Below are 19,094 nucleotides of genomic sequence, written 5' to 3'. Positions count from 1 at the left end.
TTGCAACATTAGTTTCTCTGAGCCTCAGGCATATAATTTTGTGGTTCACTAATAATTAACAGGCCTTGCAAATCCTAATGTCTGTCAAGAATTATCCACTAGACAAATGCAATTTCCAAGTCCTATAGAGAACCATGATATGATCTAAGACACATAAGGAAAAAGATAAAATTTTCAGTCACAATTATTTGTATACCATAAATAAAATTTTTAGAAAATAAAAAAATAAAATATGGTAAAGCTAATACCATTAATTAAAATACAGGGGGCTATTAACATGCAAGAGGGTAACAAAGCAGCTGGCTCAGTAGGTGCTGAATACTGAAAAGTGTTTGCTTCTTCTTCCTATTAGTCACTGTTTCTCCAGCCAGGTTAGAACATTCTGTTACTTTGTATATAAGCAAAGACTATCTCAAGGCCAAATACACTTTTGCTTAAGGAGAAGAAAAATAACCATGCAAATATTTAACTTAGATGAAGTAACAAATGCCTAAAACAGTGTTGTTGTATGATTTTTGTAATTCCAACATTGATAACTAACTACTTCTATCACTTACATCAGGTGTAGACCATTTGGTAAAGAATGAACTCAGGCTCTGAAGACTGAGGGACCTGGGTTTGTATCTCAACTTACAAATTCTCACCATGCAACCATGAGTTTAATTCCTAGGAAACCAAGTTTCCTCATGCCAATTAAAAAAATATATATATTTCTGTTTCTTATGGCTCTGAGAATTAAATAAGAAAATATACAGCAAATGAGGGTATATGTCCAATGCATGTTCAATAAATGATAATTCACCTCCCTATTTCCCTGCACCACTTTTAAACAGGGATTTTCTGGAACCCTAATCTTTCGATCAAGAACTCTTGGACCAGAATGGACACTGTCTTCACTCACGGAGGTTTTAGAAGATAATTTTTTGAACTCTGTAACTGCATTTCAGCACTCCTCTCTAAAATATCAACCTATTTAACGGTTTATATTAAAAGTTACAGAAATTTTATTTGTGCAGTAAAGGGTGATACAGATATTGTGTGTGTGCGTGTGTGTGATTTCTGGTATTTTGGACTTTATTTTATGTATTAGAGAAGAGAGGAGATAGGTATGTAATTCTGGATCTATAAAACTTTGTTAGAAAAAAATACTTCCTCAATAGCTCCTATTTCTTTTTTTTTTTTTTAAGATTTTATTTATTTATTCATGAGAGACAGAGAGAGAGAGAGGCAGAGGGAGAAGCAGGCTCCCAAGGAGCAGGGAGCCCGATGCGGGACTCGATCCCAGGACCCTGGGATCATGACCTGAGCCGAAGGCAGACGCTTAACCATCTGAGCCACCCAGGCGCCCAATAGCTCCTATTTCATGAAAAGTATTTTCAGTAATTACAGCTACTGGTTAAAAGAAAAAATATATATGCTGGACTCCGCAGGAACAACTTCAGTATGAGGAGCAAAGCAAGATTCATTCATCTCTTTGCCCCTCTAGCTCAAAAACCAGTTATAATCTAAAAGGGAAACTATTTTCAAATACCAACAGGCACAGAGCTCTAATTCTGAGTCAGCTTTTGTGTAATCAAAGCAAATTTTACAGTCACTATCCCCAAATGTTTTAATATATTAATGCATTCAATCTTCTTCATAAGCTTATAAGTAGGTACTATTATTATTCTGAGGAAATAGGCTTGAAGAAGTTTAAGTAACTTTTCCAAGTTACATAACTAGATAGTAGTGAAGCTGGGATACAAACCCAGGAAGTCAAATTTCAAAGCCTGCATTCTTAACCAATATGGCTAGTGGTTCTTAACCCTGATTCATCAGTCCCTTTTTATAACATGATTTTGAGCCTCTATTACTATCCCAAATAAAAATCAGATAATATAACCTACCCATAAAAAATTAATGTAATGTTCTAATTGTAATATGAGATAAACCAGAATTTACAAAACATGTATTTCACTATAAAAATAATTAAAATTATGATTTTAATTAGAAAATTTTAGGCACGACTACACTATTAGACTATCTACCTATCTATCTAATCCTTGAAATTCCCAAAATGTCCGAGGGTGGTATTGCCCTAATGAAGAATCACTACACTATTGTCCACTGACTTTCTACTGTCTTAGAGATCCACTCTGTCAGAGTTGTGTTCTCTCACTTTTTTCCTTTAGATAAGCATATCGAGATCCCTCATTTTTATAAATAAACATAAAATTATGTAGAATCTCATTAAGACACTATACTGTTTAATCTCCACGAATGAGTCACAGGCACAAATAATTTTAAAAATTGCAAACTTCTCAGTAAGAACAGAACAAAGTTTTGCTCTAAAGAAACGTCAATTAAATCTAGTTTCATCCACCACTTATCTTGCCAATTAAGTTCTTACCACTTATTTTAAGTTCAGAGGCTGATGATACACTCTTAGCCTTTTGAAGTTCTGAAGCTCTCCTCATTTAGTGACTAAAGTTCATTATGGGACAATCACACTTTCAGAAATAGTTTTAGAATTTGTTATAAAAACTCCATCAACACCTCAGATTACTCTGTTTACCAAGAGTCAGACATGACTGCCCTCCACCCACCCAGGTGTTCATGAAACAATAAAGGAGGGAGCCAAACCAAACCCCTTTCAAGCGCAGACCTGTTCTTTGCGACGCAGGCAGCTCACTGGCAGCAGGCAGTGTACCTGTTGTTCCAGGAGGCAGCGCATAAGCTAAAGACGATGGTGGAGCTCCTGGTCCGCCGTGCTGGAAGGATGCTCCAGAGGAAGGGGGAGGAGGGAAAGAAGCAGCAGAGCTGGAGGTAGGTGGAGAGGCCTGGTGCTGTGTTGCATACAGCTGAGACTGCCCAGAATAGGAAGAAGCAGGAGATATGTAAGGGGTGTTAGGGTAAGCGTTTGAGGCAGAAGGAGCAACAGGCTGCTGAGGTCGATACATTGTTGACCCCCCTGTTCCGAAGGAATACTGCTGGGCTGGTTGATAAGCTACACCAAGGAGAAGAAACAGAAATTTTAATTAGTTATAAGTTTATTCAGACAGCAATAAAAAAACCCCAAAGTTATTTCATACTATGGAAATTATTTTCATCATTATTCTTATAACAATAAGCTACAACCAAATATTAACACTTCCATGTTATGCTTTTGATACCTTGGATACCCTTAAATAATACTAAGAGTCACTGGATCCAATATTTGAAATCTGCCATCTCCAGACTGCCGTTGGCTATGAAAATCTTTGAGGAACGCCTGGGTGGCTCAGTCGGTTGAGCATCTGCCTTTGGCTCAGGTCATGATCTCAGGGTCCTAGGATGGAGCTCTGTATCGGGCACCCTGCTCAGCGGGGAATCTGCTTCTCCCACTTACGCTGCCCCTCCCTCCCAACTTGTCCTCTCGCTCTCACTCCCAAATAAGTAAATAAAATCTTAAAAAAAATCTTTGAATCATCAGACCCAAGAACTACAAGACTGACCCTTTCCTGCCCCTGGGAAAAGACTGCAGCGACACCTACTAGCCCCCAGATGGAACCACGCAGGAATTACATGTTCAAAGCACTTCCCCTTACAGTAAATTATAGGGACTCTGGTGGTGGCTCAACATCTCTCCCACTGTAAGAATTGTAGGGTGAACACTATTGTTTTGAATCAAATACCTTCTCCAAATTCTGGTAATATCATCAGCTACTCAAACTGTGATTTTGAGCATAGTTCCAGATTAAAAGCCAACTCTCTATGGTCCCTGACAAAATAATTACTATACAATATTTTATATACTGTGCACAGTTGGTTAGTAAGCCTTCAGGCAGCCAACTAACATTCTGATGCAAAGATCTGAACCCAAATAAGAGAATGCTATCACATTCTTCATGACTAGGGGTAGGTATGGACTTCTATAGAATGAATCTAATAGAACTGTACTTATTTTGCTTGGAAGAGAGCACGAGTGAAAAATTGTGTCAAATCTGTATTTATGTTAAGTAAGAACATCCATTTTAGTACAGAACAGACTTATTAGGATTAGTTCTTACTAGGCAGTGGCCTCTTGCTTTTCTAATAGTTGTTTAGTCATATAATTTTCCCCTTGGAGAATTTTATTTTTGTGGTCAATTAAATTTTAAAATAGTGGTGATATTTTCTTTCTAATAAATGTTTTCTAAAAAACAAAAGCCAAAGGTGGGTACATGTCATTATTATATATCTGTCAAAATTCATAGAATGTTCAACACCAACAGTGTACCCTAAGTTAACTATGGACTTTGGGTGATAATGATGTGTCAGTGTAGGTTCATTAACCGTAACAAATGGACCACTGGGGTGCAAGTTGTTGATAGCAGAGGAGGTTGTGCATGGGGGCAGGGAGGATACTGGAACCTTCTATACTTTCCACTCAAATGTGCCATCTAAAACTGCTCTAAAATAAAGTCTGTTTCTTAAAAAGATGATATAAATGGAAAACAACAAAAACAAATGTCCCTGGGAACCATTTTTCCAAAAATGGTTTGTGTCATTTTGCTTAAAGGAAAGAATATGCAACCAAATCCTTTCAAAAATTCTGTTTTTTGTTCCTACCCAAATCATCAGACAATTCACTGTCCTTAGTAATCACTCAGGAACAGGAGCCAACTGTTCTGAATGGACTGGCACAGGAGCTGTTTCCTCGTATGCTGATTCAGGATGCTTCCTAGGGAAACCATGTCTCTCTCTCTCTCCAGTCCTACACAGAATGGTTCTTTTTTTACTTGTTAAAACTGATTTGATCATGGGTTTGGAGCTCCAAAGCAAATGGTTTCACCATTAGAATAAGACATGGGGCTGCACTAAGGACTTCAGGGTTGCACTACTTACGCTGTGGCTGTGGATAAGGTGGTACCTGGGTGTGCGTATGACCCGGAGAGGTGGGAAGCTGAGCTGTGGCAGCATTTGGGTTAACATTTCCATGCATTATGAAACCTGGAGGTGGAGGATTTTCTCCCTAGGGAATGAGAATATGATAAAAAGGAGGATTACATTTGGAACCAAGAATCTTACCCAGATGGATTTATAATCTCTGAAATGGAACTGTGTTTATTTTTCTAAAAAAAAAGAAAAAAAATTTATTGTGTAAGAAACACTGCATTTTGCACATTGTATCTTCGTTAGAACACATTCTCTGAGCAACACATTCTAAGTGATTTAAAGATTAAACAGGTCCAAAGTAATAAATGCAATGAATTGCAACAGATGCTAATAACTTCATAAAATAGTGTCAGTGATATTCATACTAAGTCACCAGGATTTTCCATCTCTACTAAATTCCATCCACTACTCCACACTTTGGAAATATAAGCATAAATGCCACAAGGGAACTTTCGCTTCTCTTCAATTTCTGCAATGCTCAAAAAACAAAGAAAGAAAAAAGAAAATCTTCAGTGAAATCAGATTTAAACCACTAGAACTTTAGTTGATATTCTTCTAGCTGAGGTCAATTTAGAACTGCAAAAGAAGGAGAGGGATAAGAAAATAAACGAATTGTCCTAAAAACTGCTTCTTGCATCCTAAAGCATTAAAATGCAATAAGCAGGCAGACAGATGGGGGGAGGATAACTTAAGAAAAGCGGCGGGGGGGCGGGTAGAGAATATTTAACTATATATATTTAGGTGAGCGGAATTCTGCTCAAAGATGAATAATGAAGGATATACCTGTGTGTCAGAGGGAGAGGCTGCAGGTGGATGGCTGGGAAGGGCGGTAGGAGTTTTGTTACTCCAGGTAGTGACAGTAGGGGCAATTCTAACCTGAATTGAACAAAGAAATACCAATCACAGAAAATAAAAAATAAAAATGTTAAAAGAAGAAAAAAAAAAACCCCAAAAGGCAGTAATAGCCGGATGCAAAGCAAAAAGTAAGAACAGCAAGATACTATATGTTAGTCAGGCAATTGCTTTCAAGGTAGCTGGGATTCCAAAGGAAAAGCACACATTCACAATGAAACGGGGAGGGAGGCAGGAGAAAAATCAATATGAAAACCTAAATCAAAGCATAAAAAACAATGCCATTCAAGTGTCAAGAATAAGGGGAAAAAGCTAGTTCCTGTAAGTAGGTAAAGAAAGAAGACGCTGGGGGGGCGGGTAATTGAGTAAAAAAGTGATTTTGAAGCATTAATAGTATTCATGCTACTATTAGATCTGTAAATGTATTGCTATAAGCTCCCTTTTCTGGATTTTATTAGAACCACAAAAATCTTATTAGTCCCATATGAGGCTTAGAAACATACAGAGAATATTAGAGACCATCCAGTCTAATCCCCACCTTTTACCATTGAGAAAACCAATGCCCAGAGAAATGAAGGGGCTTGCTGAGGTCCATACAACTAGCTGGTGACATTACTTACTAGGACTGAATCAGGCCTCCTGATTCCCAGGCCAGTATTTGCTATATACTACACCACACTGCCTACCCTAGAGTCCTGATATTTTCAAAAAAAATTTTTAAGCCATCAAAATCTTTTTTGTCAAGTAAACCTTCATAGAAACCCTTCATTCAGCATGACATAAGCTTTAATCAAGAAAATCAATACTTAATTTACTACTGAATTTGTTTTCCTTTTCTTAAAGGATGAGACTGCTAGGTCAAAGTATAACAAAAGTTTTCCAGTGTTTTTACATCTTCCCAGAAAGACAGATAAACCCAAGGACATAAAGAGTAAATATTTTCTTTTCCCAATATAGAGGGTGTCTCACTTCAGTACCGAGACAGTGTGATTGAACTAAAGGTGCTTGAAAGTTCTAACACCAAGTTGGCCATTAACTAGCCACACAATGCTAAGAAATTCAAGCTCTAAGTCTTAAAACTGGCTTGTCACTTGACCTCTCTGCCTCTCAGTTTTTCTAGCCATTGCCTGCTTTGCCCTATGTCATAGGCTTTCTAAAACTAGTGCAATCTCCACAAGAGTGGGAAACTTAATCTGTTTTGTTTACCAATATACCAACAGGTAGAATAAAGATAGACACTCATAGTAAAGCTCTCAAAAAAATAATTGTCAAATAAAGGAAAAAACAAATGTTAAAATCAAATGTAATCTATTCTGATTAAGTATTAATCAAAAGTACAATAGACAAAAGCACACAAATTGATTTTTTTTTTTTAGTTTTCCATGACTTTATATTTACTTTTGCTGCAATGAAATATAAAAAAGGCCTTGTTGGGACGCCTGGGTGGCTCAGTTGGTTAAGCGTCTGCCTTCAGCTCAGGTCATGATCCCAGGGTCCTAGGATCGAGTCCCGCATCGGGCTCCCTGCTCAGCGGGAAGCCTGCTTCTCCCTCTGCCTCCCACTCCCCCTGCTTGTATTCGCAAGCTCTCTTGCTCTCTCTCTCTCTCTGGCAAATAAATAAATAAAATCTTAAAAAAAAAAACTTATAAAAAAAAGGCCTTGTCAATTCTATCAGTAATCTGTTGTATTTAATTTAATTAACTCATTTTTAAAATAATCTGTTGTATTTTAAAAAGGGCAGAGTACCTCCTAACTTTGTTATCAGTGAAGACCATTTTTTACTTATGAAAATGTACTTTCCATTTAAGAACATGAAGGCTATCTGCGGGTCCAGAAATATAGTTTTTACATAAAATAGTAAAAGACAGTAAGATGCCACATTTTATGCCACTAACCGTTTGGTAATTTTAGTTAAATAAATTAATTAAAAAATATTTAATTTTCTTCATAATCCCCATGACCTATAACTTCATACACCTTTGATCATTCTCTAATATCCAAGCTGTCCAAAAAAAAGTGCATTCTAGGAGCGCCTGGGTGGCTCAGTTGGTTAAGTGTCTGCCTTTGGCTCAGGTCATAATCCTGGGGTCCTGGGATCGAGCTCCGCATCGGGCTCCCTGCTTAGCGGGGAGTCTGCTTCTCCCTTTCCCTCCCCCTGCTGGTGCTCACTCCTTCTCTCTCTCTCCCTTTCTCCAATAAATAAATAAAATCTTTAGAAAAAAAAAGTTTATTCTGTATACTCTTTATTGTGCTGATACAGAAGACACAGTAAACTTATAATAATGATTCAGATGAGAATACTCAAAAAAAAAAGAGTACTTTTTCTAAGAATATTTTATAATATTAACCAAATCACCCCAAAAATTGTTCCCACTACTTTACTTACAGTTTGTTGGATGAATCAAACTGTAGCAGTTTCAAGAACACATGTACGTGTGTAAGGGAAGTATGAGTGATGAGAAATAAGAAGAAATCTCCCCAGAGAGCTTAAATTAATTTACATTTAAAATATAATCTGTTTGCCTAGATTAAAGTGATCATTTAAAAAAAAAAACAACAGACCATAAATACCACTTCCAAGAATATAAAAAGAAAGACTACTAAAATAATATGTTGTCTAGTTTATCATAGCAGATTAAGGTTTCCTACCCAATAAACTAAAACCACCAATTTGAATAGAAATATATAAATGTTCTACTTAATCCAGACCGTTATCACTCACATGCGGATAATATTGTTGAGCTGGAACTCTTGGCATCTGTGAGTGGCCAGCCAATGGTCCAGGCCTGCCCTTGGGAAGCTGCTGCCTCTCATAAGGAATTTTAGGTGATTCCTGTCCTGGTACAGGCTGTCCTTGTGCTCTACAAAGTCTGTCACGAAGCTGCACAATATTTGGCTAAAATAAGTAATGGAAGAAAACAAAGCAAACTGTTAGTGTTCACCCAACTATATGATAGCATGTAGCTTTTCTTCAAGTAAGCTTGATCGGTCACATGCTCCTTGTTTATATGCTGTTTTCTATATAATAGACCCTGGCACATGAGGGTTTCACATCATGGATTCTGATACTCAAGACTGATACCAAAGGTCCAAGATACATAGTGTGACTTGGAATTTAACTGAGACAGGGATTGAAATTACATCCACTATACAGTAATATGTAAGATGAGTGTCACTTATCATCTCTGCTCTTTTATATTTTCTTGTAGTCGAGTAATGCTCACAAATCATAAAAGTGTTAAAAAAAATACAACTTTTTCTTTATAGGGAAATAAGGCCCCCCAAAAGAATCAACTGCTAAAGATGGTGATGGAAGAAAATGGTGATCTGAGAAAGAGAGGAAAATTAATAAAAAAAAAAAAGATGTTGGAAATAAGTTAAAAGAGTAAGATGTCACACTCACAGTAGCTTATGCAGATTTATAATTATACAGATCTACAATAAGTGTGAGTTGACCACATACACGTTCTAGGTATTAACAAACAACAACAAAAAATTAATGTTAAAATATTTCAGCAAGAACTGATTTTAATATCTTTAAAAATCATACATTTCTATAAATTCATTAAAGGTTTAAAGCTGTCATTTAAACTTTAAGGTATACTTTACTGCCTATTAGGGAGGAAAATTAGATACTATAATGATATCACAAAGTCTCAGAACATATTCCCCAGAAAATACTAAGGGTCTACTGAGATACATAGAAGACAGCAACCTCAAAATTGTTTATTATTACATAAAGAACGTTCTTTAAAAGTCCAAAGAAAACATGAAGAATGATGTATAGAGAATGTATGTTGTTATAAATGGTATTGAAAATAAAAAGTTTAATACTAAGGCTAGAAGATCTAAAGGTTTTAGATTAAGTTATTCTTAAAATAAAGGGTCTTATAACTTAATAATGGGATCTTATTAAGTAAAAAGGCATAAAGCTATTTTGCCAAAGTCATCATAAAGCCTATGTTTCTATTCTACCTAATATTCTCATAAAGATATAACATATAAGTATGTTCAAAACCAACTAGTCATACATCCATAATCCTGGAACACAGATATAAGTATTTTTACTCAATGAAATTACTCAAGGAAATTTATTGATAATTCCCTAGAACAGACAAAATACTGAAAACATTTAACTAAAAAAATCCATTAAAACAAAGTTAATAATAAAAAGTATAGAAATAAGAAAATATCTTCAAGGCTCAAAATTAAGCTCTGTCAGACACACAATATAGATATAAACATGGAAAACTGTCCTCAAATCCCACCCTAATTTCCACCCATGCTCTATTATTAAATTTAGGTTGCCCTCTTCTGTGCTTCCACAGCCCTACTACCTCTCTCACAGTATGTATCACCTTTGGAATTGTATGTTTACTTGTCTATATTCAGTTTGAGTTTGGAAACTCCCTCAGGAAAAGAATCCTGGCAATTGTGTCCATCACTATATAGTCAGTCACTTACTGAATTCCACTGCATTGAAAAAGCCCATTTTAATGGACACCAAATAAGGACACTAAATTAGAAATATAATTCTCTTTGCTTTCAGTACTTTAAAAATATACTTGCCCTGGGGCGCCTGGGTGGCTCAGGTGGTTAAGCGTTCGACTCTTGATTCATTATCTCAGGGTGTCTCAGGGTTGTGGGTTGGAGCCTGGGCTCCACACTGGGCATGCCTCCCCACACCCCCAACACACACACACACACACACACACACACACACACACACACACACACACACACACACACACACACACACACACACACACACAAAATATCAAACTGGAATGGTATATAAAATGAACTTCGTCACTAGTATCTATGTCTGGGGTGGCATTTTAAAACCACAACCCCATTTGTTTGGTTAAGTATTAAATATTTATAGCTTTTCAACACAGAAGATTCCTACAAAGAACCTTGTACGAAGAATCAGCATTTGGCTTAAGAAACAAAAAGTTGGTCCTTTCCCCATTTATTTTCCTCAAATACTATGCCCCTCAGTAGAAAGGGATCTATCACACAACCAGAGTATCCTATCTCTCTGATACAGTCTGGCTACACCTAAAATGATCCTTGAATAATTGTCAGTAATATTCACCTATACTCAGATGATAGAAATTCAACTGCTCTAAAACATTCTACCTACCAATATGTTTAATACTGATTGCTACCTACTGGACTCACCTTTATTCACATATTAAAAGAAGAAAAATGGTCAATTCTAATTACCTGGTTGGTGTTTTCAGGAAGAAAAGCCAAGGCTGCAGCAATACTGCCTTGGGCCGCCAACAAATTGGCATACTGACTCATCTTCTCAGCCAAAAGAACTCCTACAGTATTGGTGTCCATGGCTTGGGTGAGTTGTACAGCTTTTCGCAGGATGACAACTTTCTCAATAAGATCCTAAATAAGAAAAAGAAGGGAGAGAGAAGGAGAACCAAAGATACCAAGATGTATATGAAAGAAAGCAGGAAAAGATAAAGAGTTATGAAGGTTTCTAAAACCTACTAAAAGTACATCTTATTATTCTCTTTCTAAAAAACATTTGCAACAGCTGACCACAATTTAAGTAAACTGAAAAACAGTAAGGAGGAAGAAGGTCTCTTATTCATGGATAAGTCGTAGGTTACCACGTTCTAAATATCCTTAAACTGCCAGATACTTATCTTGTGAGTTAAAGTAGGCAAATATCCAAAGTGAAAGTGATAGACAGCCAAAGGCAGAAGCTGGGTTCCAGCAGGTATAAAATGAACTATGACTAAAAATACCATACTAGCTACACTATAAAAACAGTACTACTATGAGGTGACCTCCAATGAGCTTACTATTTCAACCCAAAGTTTCTCATGTTGCTCTTTGATACCAATTATTTCAATAATGGGGAGCTTCAAGTATAAAGCACAAGAATATCCTACCTATCTGTCCTTCAAAGGTACATAGATCCAGAAGTATCAAGCAAGTGTGCTTTTTCTCAGAAGCACTTAGAAGGAAAGCCTTGATTTCCCACCAGATTTTTAGTTTCAATAGAGGGATCTTTAAAGTAACAACTCTATTGAGAAAATCTCTTTCCAGAGAGAAAAAAAAATATACTTGAATGAAATATTATGAGACTCTGCTGATTAAATGTTTGGAAAAAAAGATCTAAATATATAGTTGCTCAGTGACTGAGAAGAGTCCCCATATTTTTACCCCTCTTGCCCAGGTTGTAGTGCTATATGGGATTCCATTTACCTCTTACTTTCATTTTCTCTTAACCATGAATATCTTAATCTATTCTCTATTGGTACTGGGGATGCCTCCCATTCCTTGCCCACATTGCTTCTTTCCTTGCCCAAGACAGAGAGAGTCACCAGAGGCAGCGAGAGAGAAGCATGAGGAAAAAGAATTAACTCTAGGGCTGTTTTCATGCTACTGCCATCTGTTTCCCCCAATAAACTACCAAATTATAACCTTGATTTCATAAACAGTTGCGACCCCATTTTACCTATTCCATCATTTCATACTTTGTCCCTCCAAATATAGCTACAAAGACACATAAATTATCCAGCAAAAGAACTTCTAAAACACAGATAACGAAGGTGAAAGCAATGAATTTCTGGAACGAATCAATTTCTAGAATATAAGTAGGGTGAAAGACAACACAAAGTTTCAAAGATACTAACCTGAAGGGACAAAGGACTGCTTCCATCTTGAGCTTTAGTCCAACATGCAACTAGTTTCTCTACATTCCCTGCACAGATATAGCACAGACATGCTTGAGTCTGCAGGAGGCTATCACCTTCACTTTCAAGCCTGGCTCCCAAAAGATCTAAAGATCAAGAGGAAAACAAAATAAGATTATACTCAAAGCAATCTATATATGAAATTGTAAGTAGGCCAATAATATTTTCAGAAGTATGAATTAAATTTCACAACCAATGAGCAGTAGATAAAAACAAAATCACTGTTATGTAAATGCTCAGTAAATATTTATTTGTTAAAAGAATGGAAGTGTGTAACTAACTGTATATAATAAACGGCTTGACAAGATTCTATATACCTAGCTATAGAATGACCTTCCATTAATCATATTAAAAAATAATGGGAACAATATTTGAACAGAAAAATCCTAATGAACATTTTTTTTTAAATGGTATCTTTGTTCTTTTTTTTTTTTTAAAGATTTTATTTATTTATTTAATTGACAGAGAGAGAGACAGCGAGAGAGGGAACACAAGCAGGGGGACTGGGAGAGGGAGAAGCAGGCTTCCTGCCAAGCAGGGAGCCCGATCCCACCACCCTGGGATCATGACCTGAGCCGAAGGCAGTCGCTTAACCAACTGAGCCACCCAGGCGCCCCCTAATGAACATTTAACTCCATTTCATCGTATCTGATGTTTGTGTAAGTAGTAGACTACAATATGGCACATTTGGAATGAACATCAATGGTAGGCAGGACTACTATAAATTACTTACAGTAATAAAGTTAATACCTTATAACTTTCATATTCTCACAATGCTTTCAAGGTAGCAAATGGTTGGTTGTTCTTATACCAGCAGCCTAAAGCTTCTGTTCTTACAAATAAGGAGTATCATTCCTTAGCCACCAGTCTAGTCATGGCCTTTAATGGTAATTTTTAATTTCCATTCAAATGCTATAATTACTAATTTTATTAAGCTAATATTTTATTTATTTGACAGAGAGAGAGAGCACAAGCAGGGAGAGCAGCAGAGGTAAAGGGAGAAGCAGACTGCCCACTGAGCAGGGAGCCCAACATGGAGCTCGATCCCAGGACCCCAGGATCATGACCCAAGCAGAAGGCAAGCACTTAAATGACTGAGCCACCCAGGTGCCCCTATCAAGCTAATATTTATTAAGTGAAAGCTGCAATTTTACAAATAATAAACTAAGGCTTAGAAAGTAATCTTTCCTAGGTCAGACAGCTAGTAAGTGGCAGAGGCAAGATTCCAACTCTGATCTGCCTGAAACCAAAATCATTAAAAATAATGACTAGGTATGGAGAAATAATGTAGTTAATAATTCTGAGAAAAGCATTCAAATGAGAACTTCTTTTTCTTATGGAGTGATTAGTTGGTTTGCAAAAATTTCTAATAGTACCTCTCAGTAATTTTATTTAAAATATGCTATGCCATATACATAATATAAATATAACTATAAGGCTCATTTTCTTACCACAAAGGGCTGAAAATTCATCTGGTTTAGCATAAGTCAATACTGCAGCTAAAGCCTCTCTCCAATTTTTAAGGTCACAAGACTCAACAATTTCTTTCCAGTTCTTCATCACCACTGCAGTAATTAGCTTAAGAAAGGAAAATAAAGGGAGAATTAAAAGCCTTTGGTCTATTAGTAAAAATTAACTCTGGCTAATCAGTCATATCATTCAAAACTACTATTCAAAGTATTTCATGCAGAATAAAGCAGCAGCAAAGTGAAGTGTATCCTTGAACCAACTGACATAAAAGATGGTTATTATTTTTCCTCAAACAACATCAAAACAAACATATTTTATAAATAGGCTGGGAAGGAAAAGTATAGGGTGTTATCAAAACATTTAACAGGGAAACATGACCTGGTCTGATGGAGTACATGTGAGATAGGAAGTCAGAATTAACTTCCTCAAGAAAAAAACAGGTCAAGAAACAGGAAGATGGCAGAGGAGCAGGAGGACCCTAGGCTTACCTTGTCCTGTGAATACAACTAGGTAAACTATCCAATTATCTTAAATACCCCAGAAGTCGAAAATGAGTCAAGGAACTCTCTCTCTCTCTCTCTCTCTCACACACACACACACACACACACACACACACACAGAGGACATAAAATATAATAACATATATAAACAATGGGGAGGAGAGGATAAAAGAATGAGTTCAAACAAACTAACATCAACTTCATACAGACTGCTATATGCAGAAGAGGCTAAACACAAACTTAATGGTAATGCTAGATCAAAAACTACTAAAAAACATGCAAGGAATAAAAAGAAAGAAATCCAAATGTATCACTAAAAAAAATTAGCAAAATGTGAAAAAAAGACAAGAAAGGATCAGAGAAAATCTCCAGGAACAACCACAAAACAAGTAATAAAATGGTAATAAATACATATCTATCAATAATTATTTTGAATGTAAATGGACTAAACACCTCAATTAAAAGATATGGGGTATCAGAATGGATAAAAAAACAAGACCCATCTATATGCTGCTTATAAGAGACTCATTTTAGACCAAAAGACACCTGCAGATTGAAAGTGAGGGGGTGGAGAAACATTTGTCACACAAATGGACATCAAGAGGAAGTTGGAATAGCAGTATCAGACTAGACTTTAAAACAAAGATTGTAACAAGAGACAAAGGAGGACACTATATAATAATAAATAGGACAATCCAACAAGAAGATAAAATAATTATAAATATTTATGCACCCAACATGGGAGTGCCCAAATATATAAAACAATTAATAACAAACACAAAAGGAGTAATTGATAATAACACAAAAATAGTAGTTAACCCACTCACATCAACGGACAGATCTAAACAGAAAATCAACAGGGAAACAATAGCTTTGAATGACACACTGGATCAGATGGACTTAACAGATATATTCAGAACATTCCATCCTAAAACAGCAGAATACACATTCTTTTCAAGTGCACACAGAACATTCTCCAGAATTGGTCATATATTAGGTTACAAAACAGGCCTCAACAAATATAAAAAGAATGAAGTCATACTATGCACCTTTTCCGACCACAATGCTATTAAACTGGAAGTCAGCCACAAGAAAAAAATCTGGAAAGGTCACAAATACATGGGGGTTAAATAACATGCTACTGAACAATGAGTGGGTCAAATAGGAAATAAAAAAAAGAAATAAAAAAAAGTACAGGGAAACAAATGAAGATGAAAACACAATGGTCCAAAACCTCTGGGATGCAGCAAAGTGGTTCTAAGAGGGAAATAACGGGCCTACCTCAAGAAGCAAGAAAAATCTCAAATAAGGAACCTAAACTTACACTAAAAGAAGCTAGAAAAAGAACAACAAATGAAGCCTAAAGCCAGCAGAAGGAAGGAAACAATAAAGATTAGAGCAGAAATAAATGATATAGAAACTAAAAAAAGCAACAGATCAATGAAACCAGGAGTTGGTTCTTTTGAAAACATTAATAAAACTGATTAACTTTTTTTTTTTAAGATTTTATTTATTTATTTGACAGAGAGAGACACAGCGAGAGAGGGAACACAAGCAGGGGGAGTGGGAGAGGGAGAAGCAGGCTTCCCGCTGAGCAGGGAGCCCGATGCGGGGCTTGATCCCAGGACCCTGGGATCATGACCTGAACTGAAGGCAGACACTTAATGATTGAGCCATCCACGCGCCCCAAAACTGATAAACTTCTAGCAAGACTTATCAAAAAGAAAAGAGAAAGGACCCAAATAAGTAAAATCACAAATGAGAGAGGAGAAGTAACAACCAACACCACAGAAATACAAGAAATTATAAGAGAATATTATGAGAAACTATATGCCAACAAATTGGACGACCTAGAAGGAACAGGTAAACTCCTAGAAACATAAATTACCAAAACTGAAAAAGGAAGAAATAGAAAATAGGAAATTTGAACAGACCAATAACCAGCAATGAAACTGATTCAGTAAGCAAAAAACTCCCAAAAAACAAAAGTCCAGGACCAGATGGCTTAATAGGCAAATTCTACCAAACATTTAAAGAAGAGTTCATTATCTATTCTTCTCAAACTTCCAAAAAATAGAAAAGACAACTTCGAAATTCATTCCATGAGGACAGCATTACCCTGATACCAAAACCAGATGAAGATACCAGAAAAAAGAACTATAGGTGCGCCCGGGTGGCTCAGTTGCTTGAGCATCCAGCTCTTGGTTTCAGCTCAGGTCGTGATCTCAGGGTTGTGAGATCGGGCCCCATGTAGAGCTCTGTGCTCAGCGCAGAGTCTGATTGTCCCTCTCCTTCTGCTCCTCCTCCCACTCACACACTCTCTTTCTCAAAAAAATAATAAATAAAATCTTAAAAAAAAAAAAAAAACCACAGGCCAGTATCTCTGATGAGCAAAGATGCAAAAAAAATCTTCAACAGAATACTAGCAAACTGAATCCAACAATACATTAAAAAAAAAATCATTCATCATGATCAAATAGGATTTATTCCTGGTTGCAAGGGTGGCTCAATATTCGCAAATTAATCAATATGATACATCACATCAGTAAGACAAAGGATAAGAACCATATGATCCTTTCAGTAGATGCAGAAAAAAGCATTTGACAAGGTATATCCATTCATGATAAAAACCCTCAGTAAAGTAGGTTTAGAGGGAACACACATCAACATAATAAAGGCCGTATGTGAAAATTCACAGGTAATATCATCCTAAATGGGGAAAAACTGAGGGCATTTTCTCTATGGTCAGGAACAAGACAAGGATGTCCACTCCCACTACTTTTATTCATTATAGTACTGGATGTTCTAGCCTCAGCAATCAGACAACAAAAAGAAATAAAAGCCATCCAAATTGGCAAAGAAGTCAAACTTTCACTATTTGCAGATGACATGATCCTCTACGCAGAAAACCCAAAGATTCCACCAAAAAATTGCTAGAACTGATACAGGAATTTAGTAAAGCCACAGGATACAAAATCAAGGTACAGAAATCTGTTGCACTTCTATACATCAATAATGAGGGAGTAGAAAGAGAAATTAAGGAATCAATCCCATTCACAACTACACCAAAAATAGTAAGATACCCAGGAATAAACCTAACCAAAGAGGTAAAAGACCTGTACTCTGAAAACTATAAAACAGTGATGAAAGAAATCGAAGATGACACAAAGAAATGGAAAGATATTCCATGTTCATGGATTGGAAGAACAAATATTGTTAAAATGTCTGTGCTACCCAAAGCAATCTATACATTTAACATAATCCCTATCAAAATACCAACAGCATTTTCCACAGAGCTAGAACAATAATCCTAAAATTTGTATGGAACCACAAAAGACCCTGAATAGCCAAAGCAATCTTGAAAAAGAAAAGCAAAGCTGGAGGCATCACAATTCCGGACTTCAAGGTATATTACAAAGCTGTAGTCATCAAGACAGCATGGTACTGGCATAAAAACAGATATATAGATCAATAGAACAGAAAATCCAGAAATGAACCTACAACTATATGGTCAACTAATCTTCGACAAAGCAGGAAAGAATATCCAATGGCAAAAAAAAGTCTCTTCAACAAATGATGTTGGGAAAATTGGACAGCAACATGCAAAAGAATAAACTGGACCACTTTTTTACACCATACACAAAAATAAATTCAAAATGGATGAAAGACCTAAATATAAGACAAGAATTCATAAAAATCCAAGGGGAGAACACAGGCTGTAACCTTTTTGACATAGGCTGTAGCAACTTCTTTCTAGATACGTCTCCTGAGGCAAGGGAAATGAAAGCAAAAATAAACCATTAGGACTTCGTCAAAATAAAAACCTTCTGCACAGCAAAGGACAATCAACAAAACTAAAAGGCAACCATGGAATGGGAGAAGATACTTGCAAATGACATATCTGATAAAGGGTTAGTATCCAAAATATATAAAAAACTGATATAGCTCAACCTCCCACAAATAATCCAATTAAAAAATGGGCAGAAGACATGAATAGCCATTTTTCCAAAGAAGACAGATGGCTAACAGACACATGAAAAGATGCTCAACATCACTCATCATCAGGGAAATACAAATCAAAACTACAATGAGATATCACCTCACCCCTGTCAGAATGGCCAAAATTAACAACACAGGAAACAACAGATATTGGCAAGGATGTAGAAAAAGGGGAACCCTCATGCACTGTTGGTGGGAATGCAAGCTGGTGCAGCTACTGTGGAAAACAGAAGGGTGGTTCCTCAGAAAGTTAAAAATAGAACTAGCCTATGATCCAGCAATTGCACTACTAGGTATTTACCTAAAGGATACAAAAATACTGATTTGAAGGGATAAATGCACCCTGATGTTTTCAGCAGCATTATCAACAATTGCCAAATTATGGAAAAAGCCCAAATTGTCCACTGACTGATGAATGGATAAAGAAGAGGTGGTATATACAAACAATGGAATATTACTGAGCCATAAAAAAAGAATGAAATCTTGCCATGTGCAATGATGTGGATGGAGCTAAAGAGTATTATGTTATGCAAAATAAGTCAGTCAGAGAAAGACAAATACCATATGATTTCACTCATATGTGGAATTTAAGAAACAAAACAAATAAACAAAGGGGAAAAAGAGAGAGGGGCAAACCCAGGAAGAAAGTCTTAAC

General features: G+C 36.4%; 1 protein-coding gene across 16 annotated transcripts in view; it reads right to left on the bottom strand.

Moving 5' to 3' along the window:
• SEC31A (SEC31 homolog A, COPII component) overlaps positions 1 to 19,094 on the bottom strand; it is a 72,770-nt gene that overhangs the window by 17,565 nt on the left and 36,111 nt on the right. For 9 of the 16 annotated variants that reach the window (XM_028124165.2, XM_028124166.2, XM_088021133.1 and 6 more), the window contains 6 exons: positions 13,922 to 14,048; positions 12,411 to 12,556; positions 10,978 to 11,151; positions 8,471 to 8,644; positions 4,846 to 4,972; positions 2,645 to 2,986 (listed from right to left, as the gene is read on the bottom strand). In XM_028124165.2, coding sequence (XP_027979966.1) covers positions 2,645 to 2,986; positions 4,846 to 4,972; positions 8,471 to 8,644; positions 10,978 to 11,151; positions 12,411 to 12,556; positions 13,922 to 14,048 — 1,090 coding nt within the window. The remainder of the gene's footprint in view (positions 1 to 2,644; positions 2,987 to 4,845; positions 4,973 to 8,470; positions 8,645 to 10,977; positions 11,152 to 12,410; positions 12,557 to 13,921; positions 14,049 to 19,094) is intronic. The other 7 variants (XM_028124169.2, XM_088021129.1, XM_088021127.1 and 4 more) reach the window with 2 other exon arrangements.

The sequence above is a fragment of the Eumetopias jubatus genome, unplaced genomic scaffold (assembly GCF_037043125.1).
Source record: "Eumetopias jubatus isolate StellerSeaLion01/CBP00866 unplaced genomic scaffold, mEumJub1_p1.0 scaffold_2, whole genome shotgun sequence".
Taxonomy (NCBI): Eukaryota; Metazoa; Chordata; class Mammalia; order Carnivora; family Otariidae; genus Eumetopias; species Eumetopias jubatus.
Note: the sequence above shows the minus strand (reverse complement) of the source record. Positions and strands in the feature narration are given on the sequence as shown.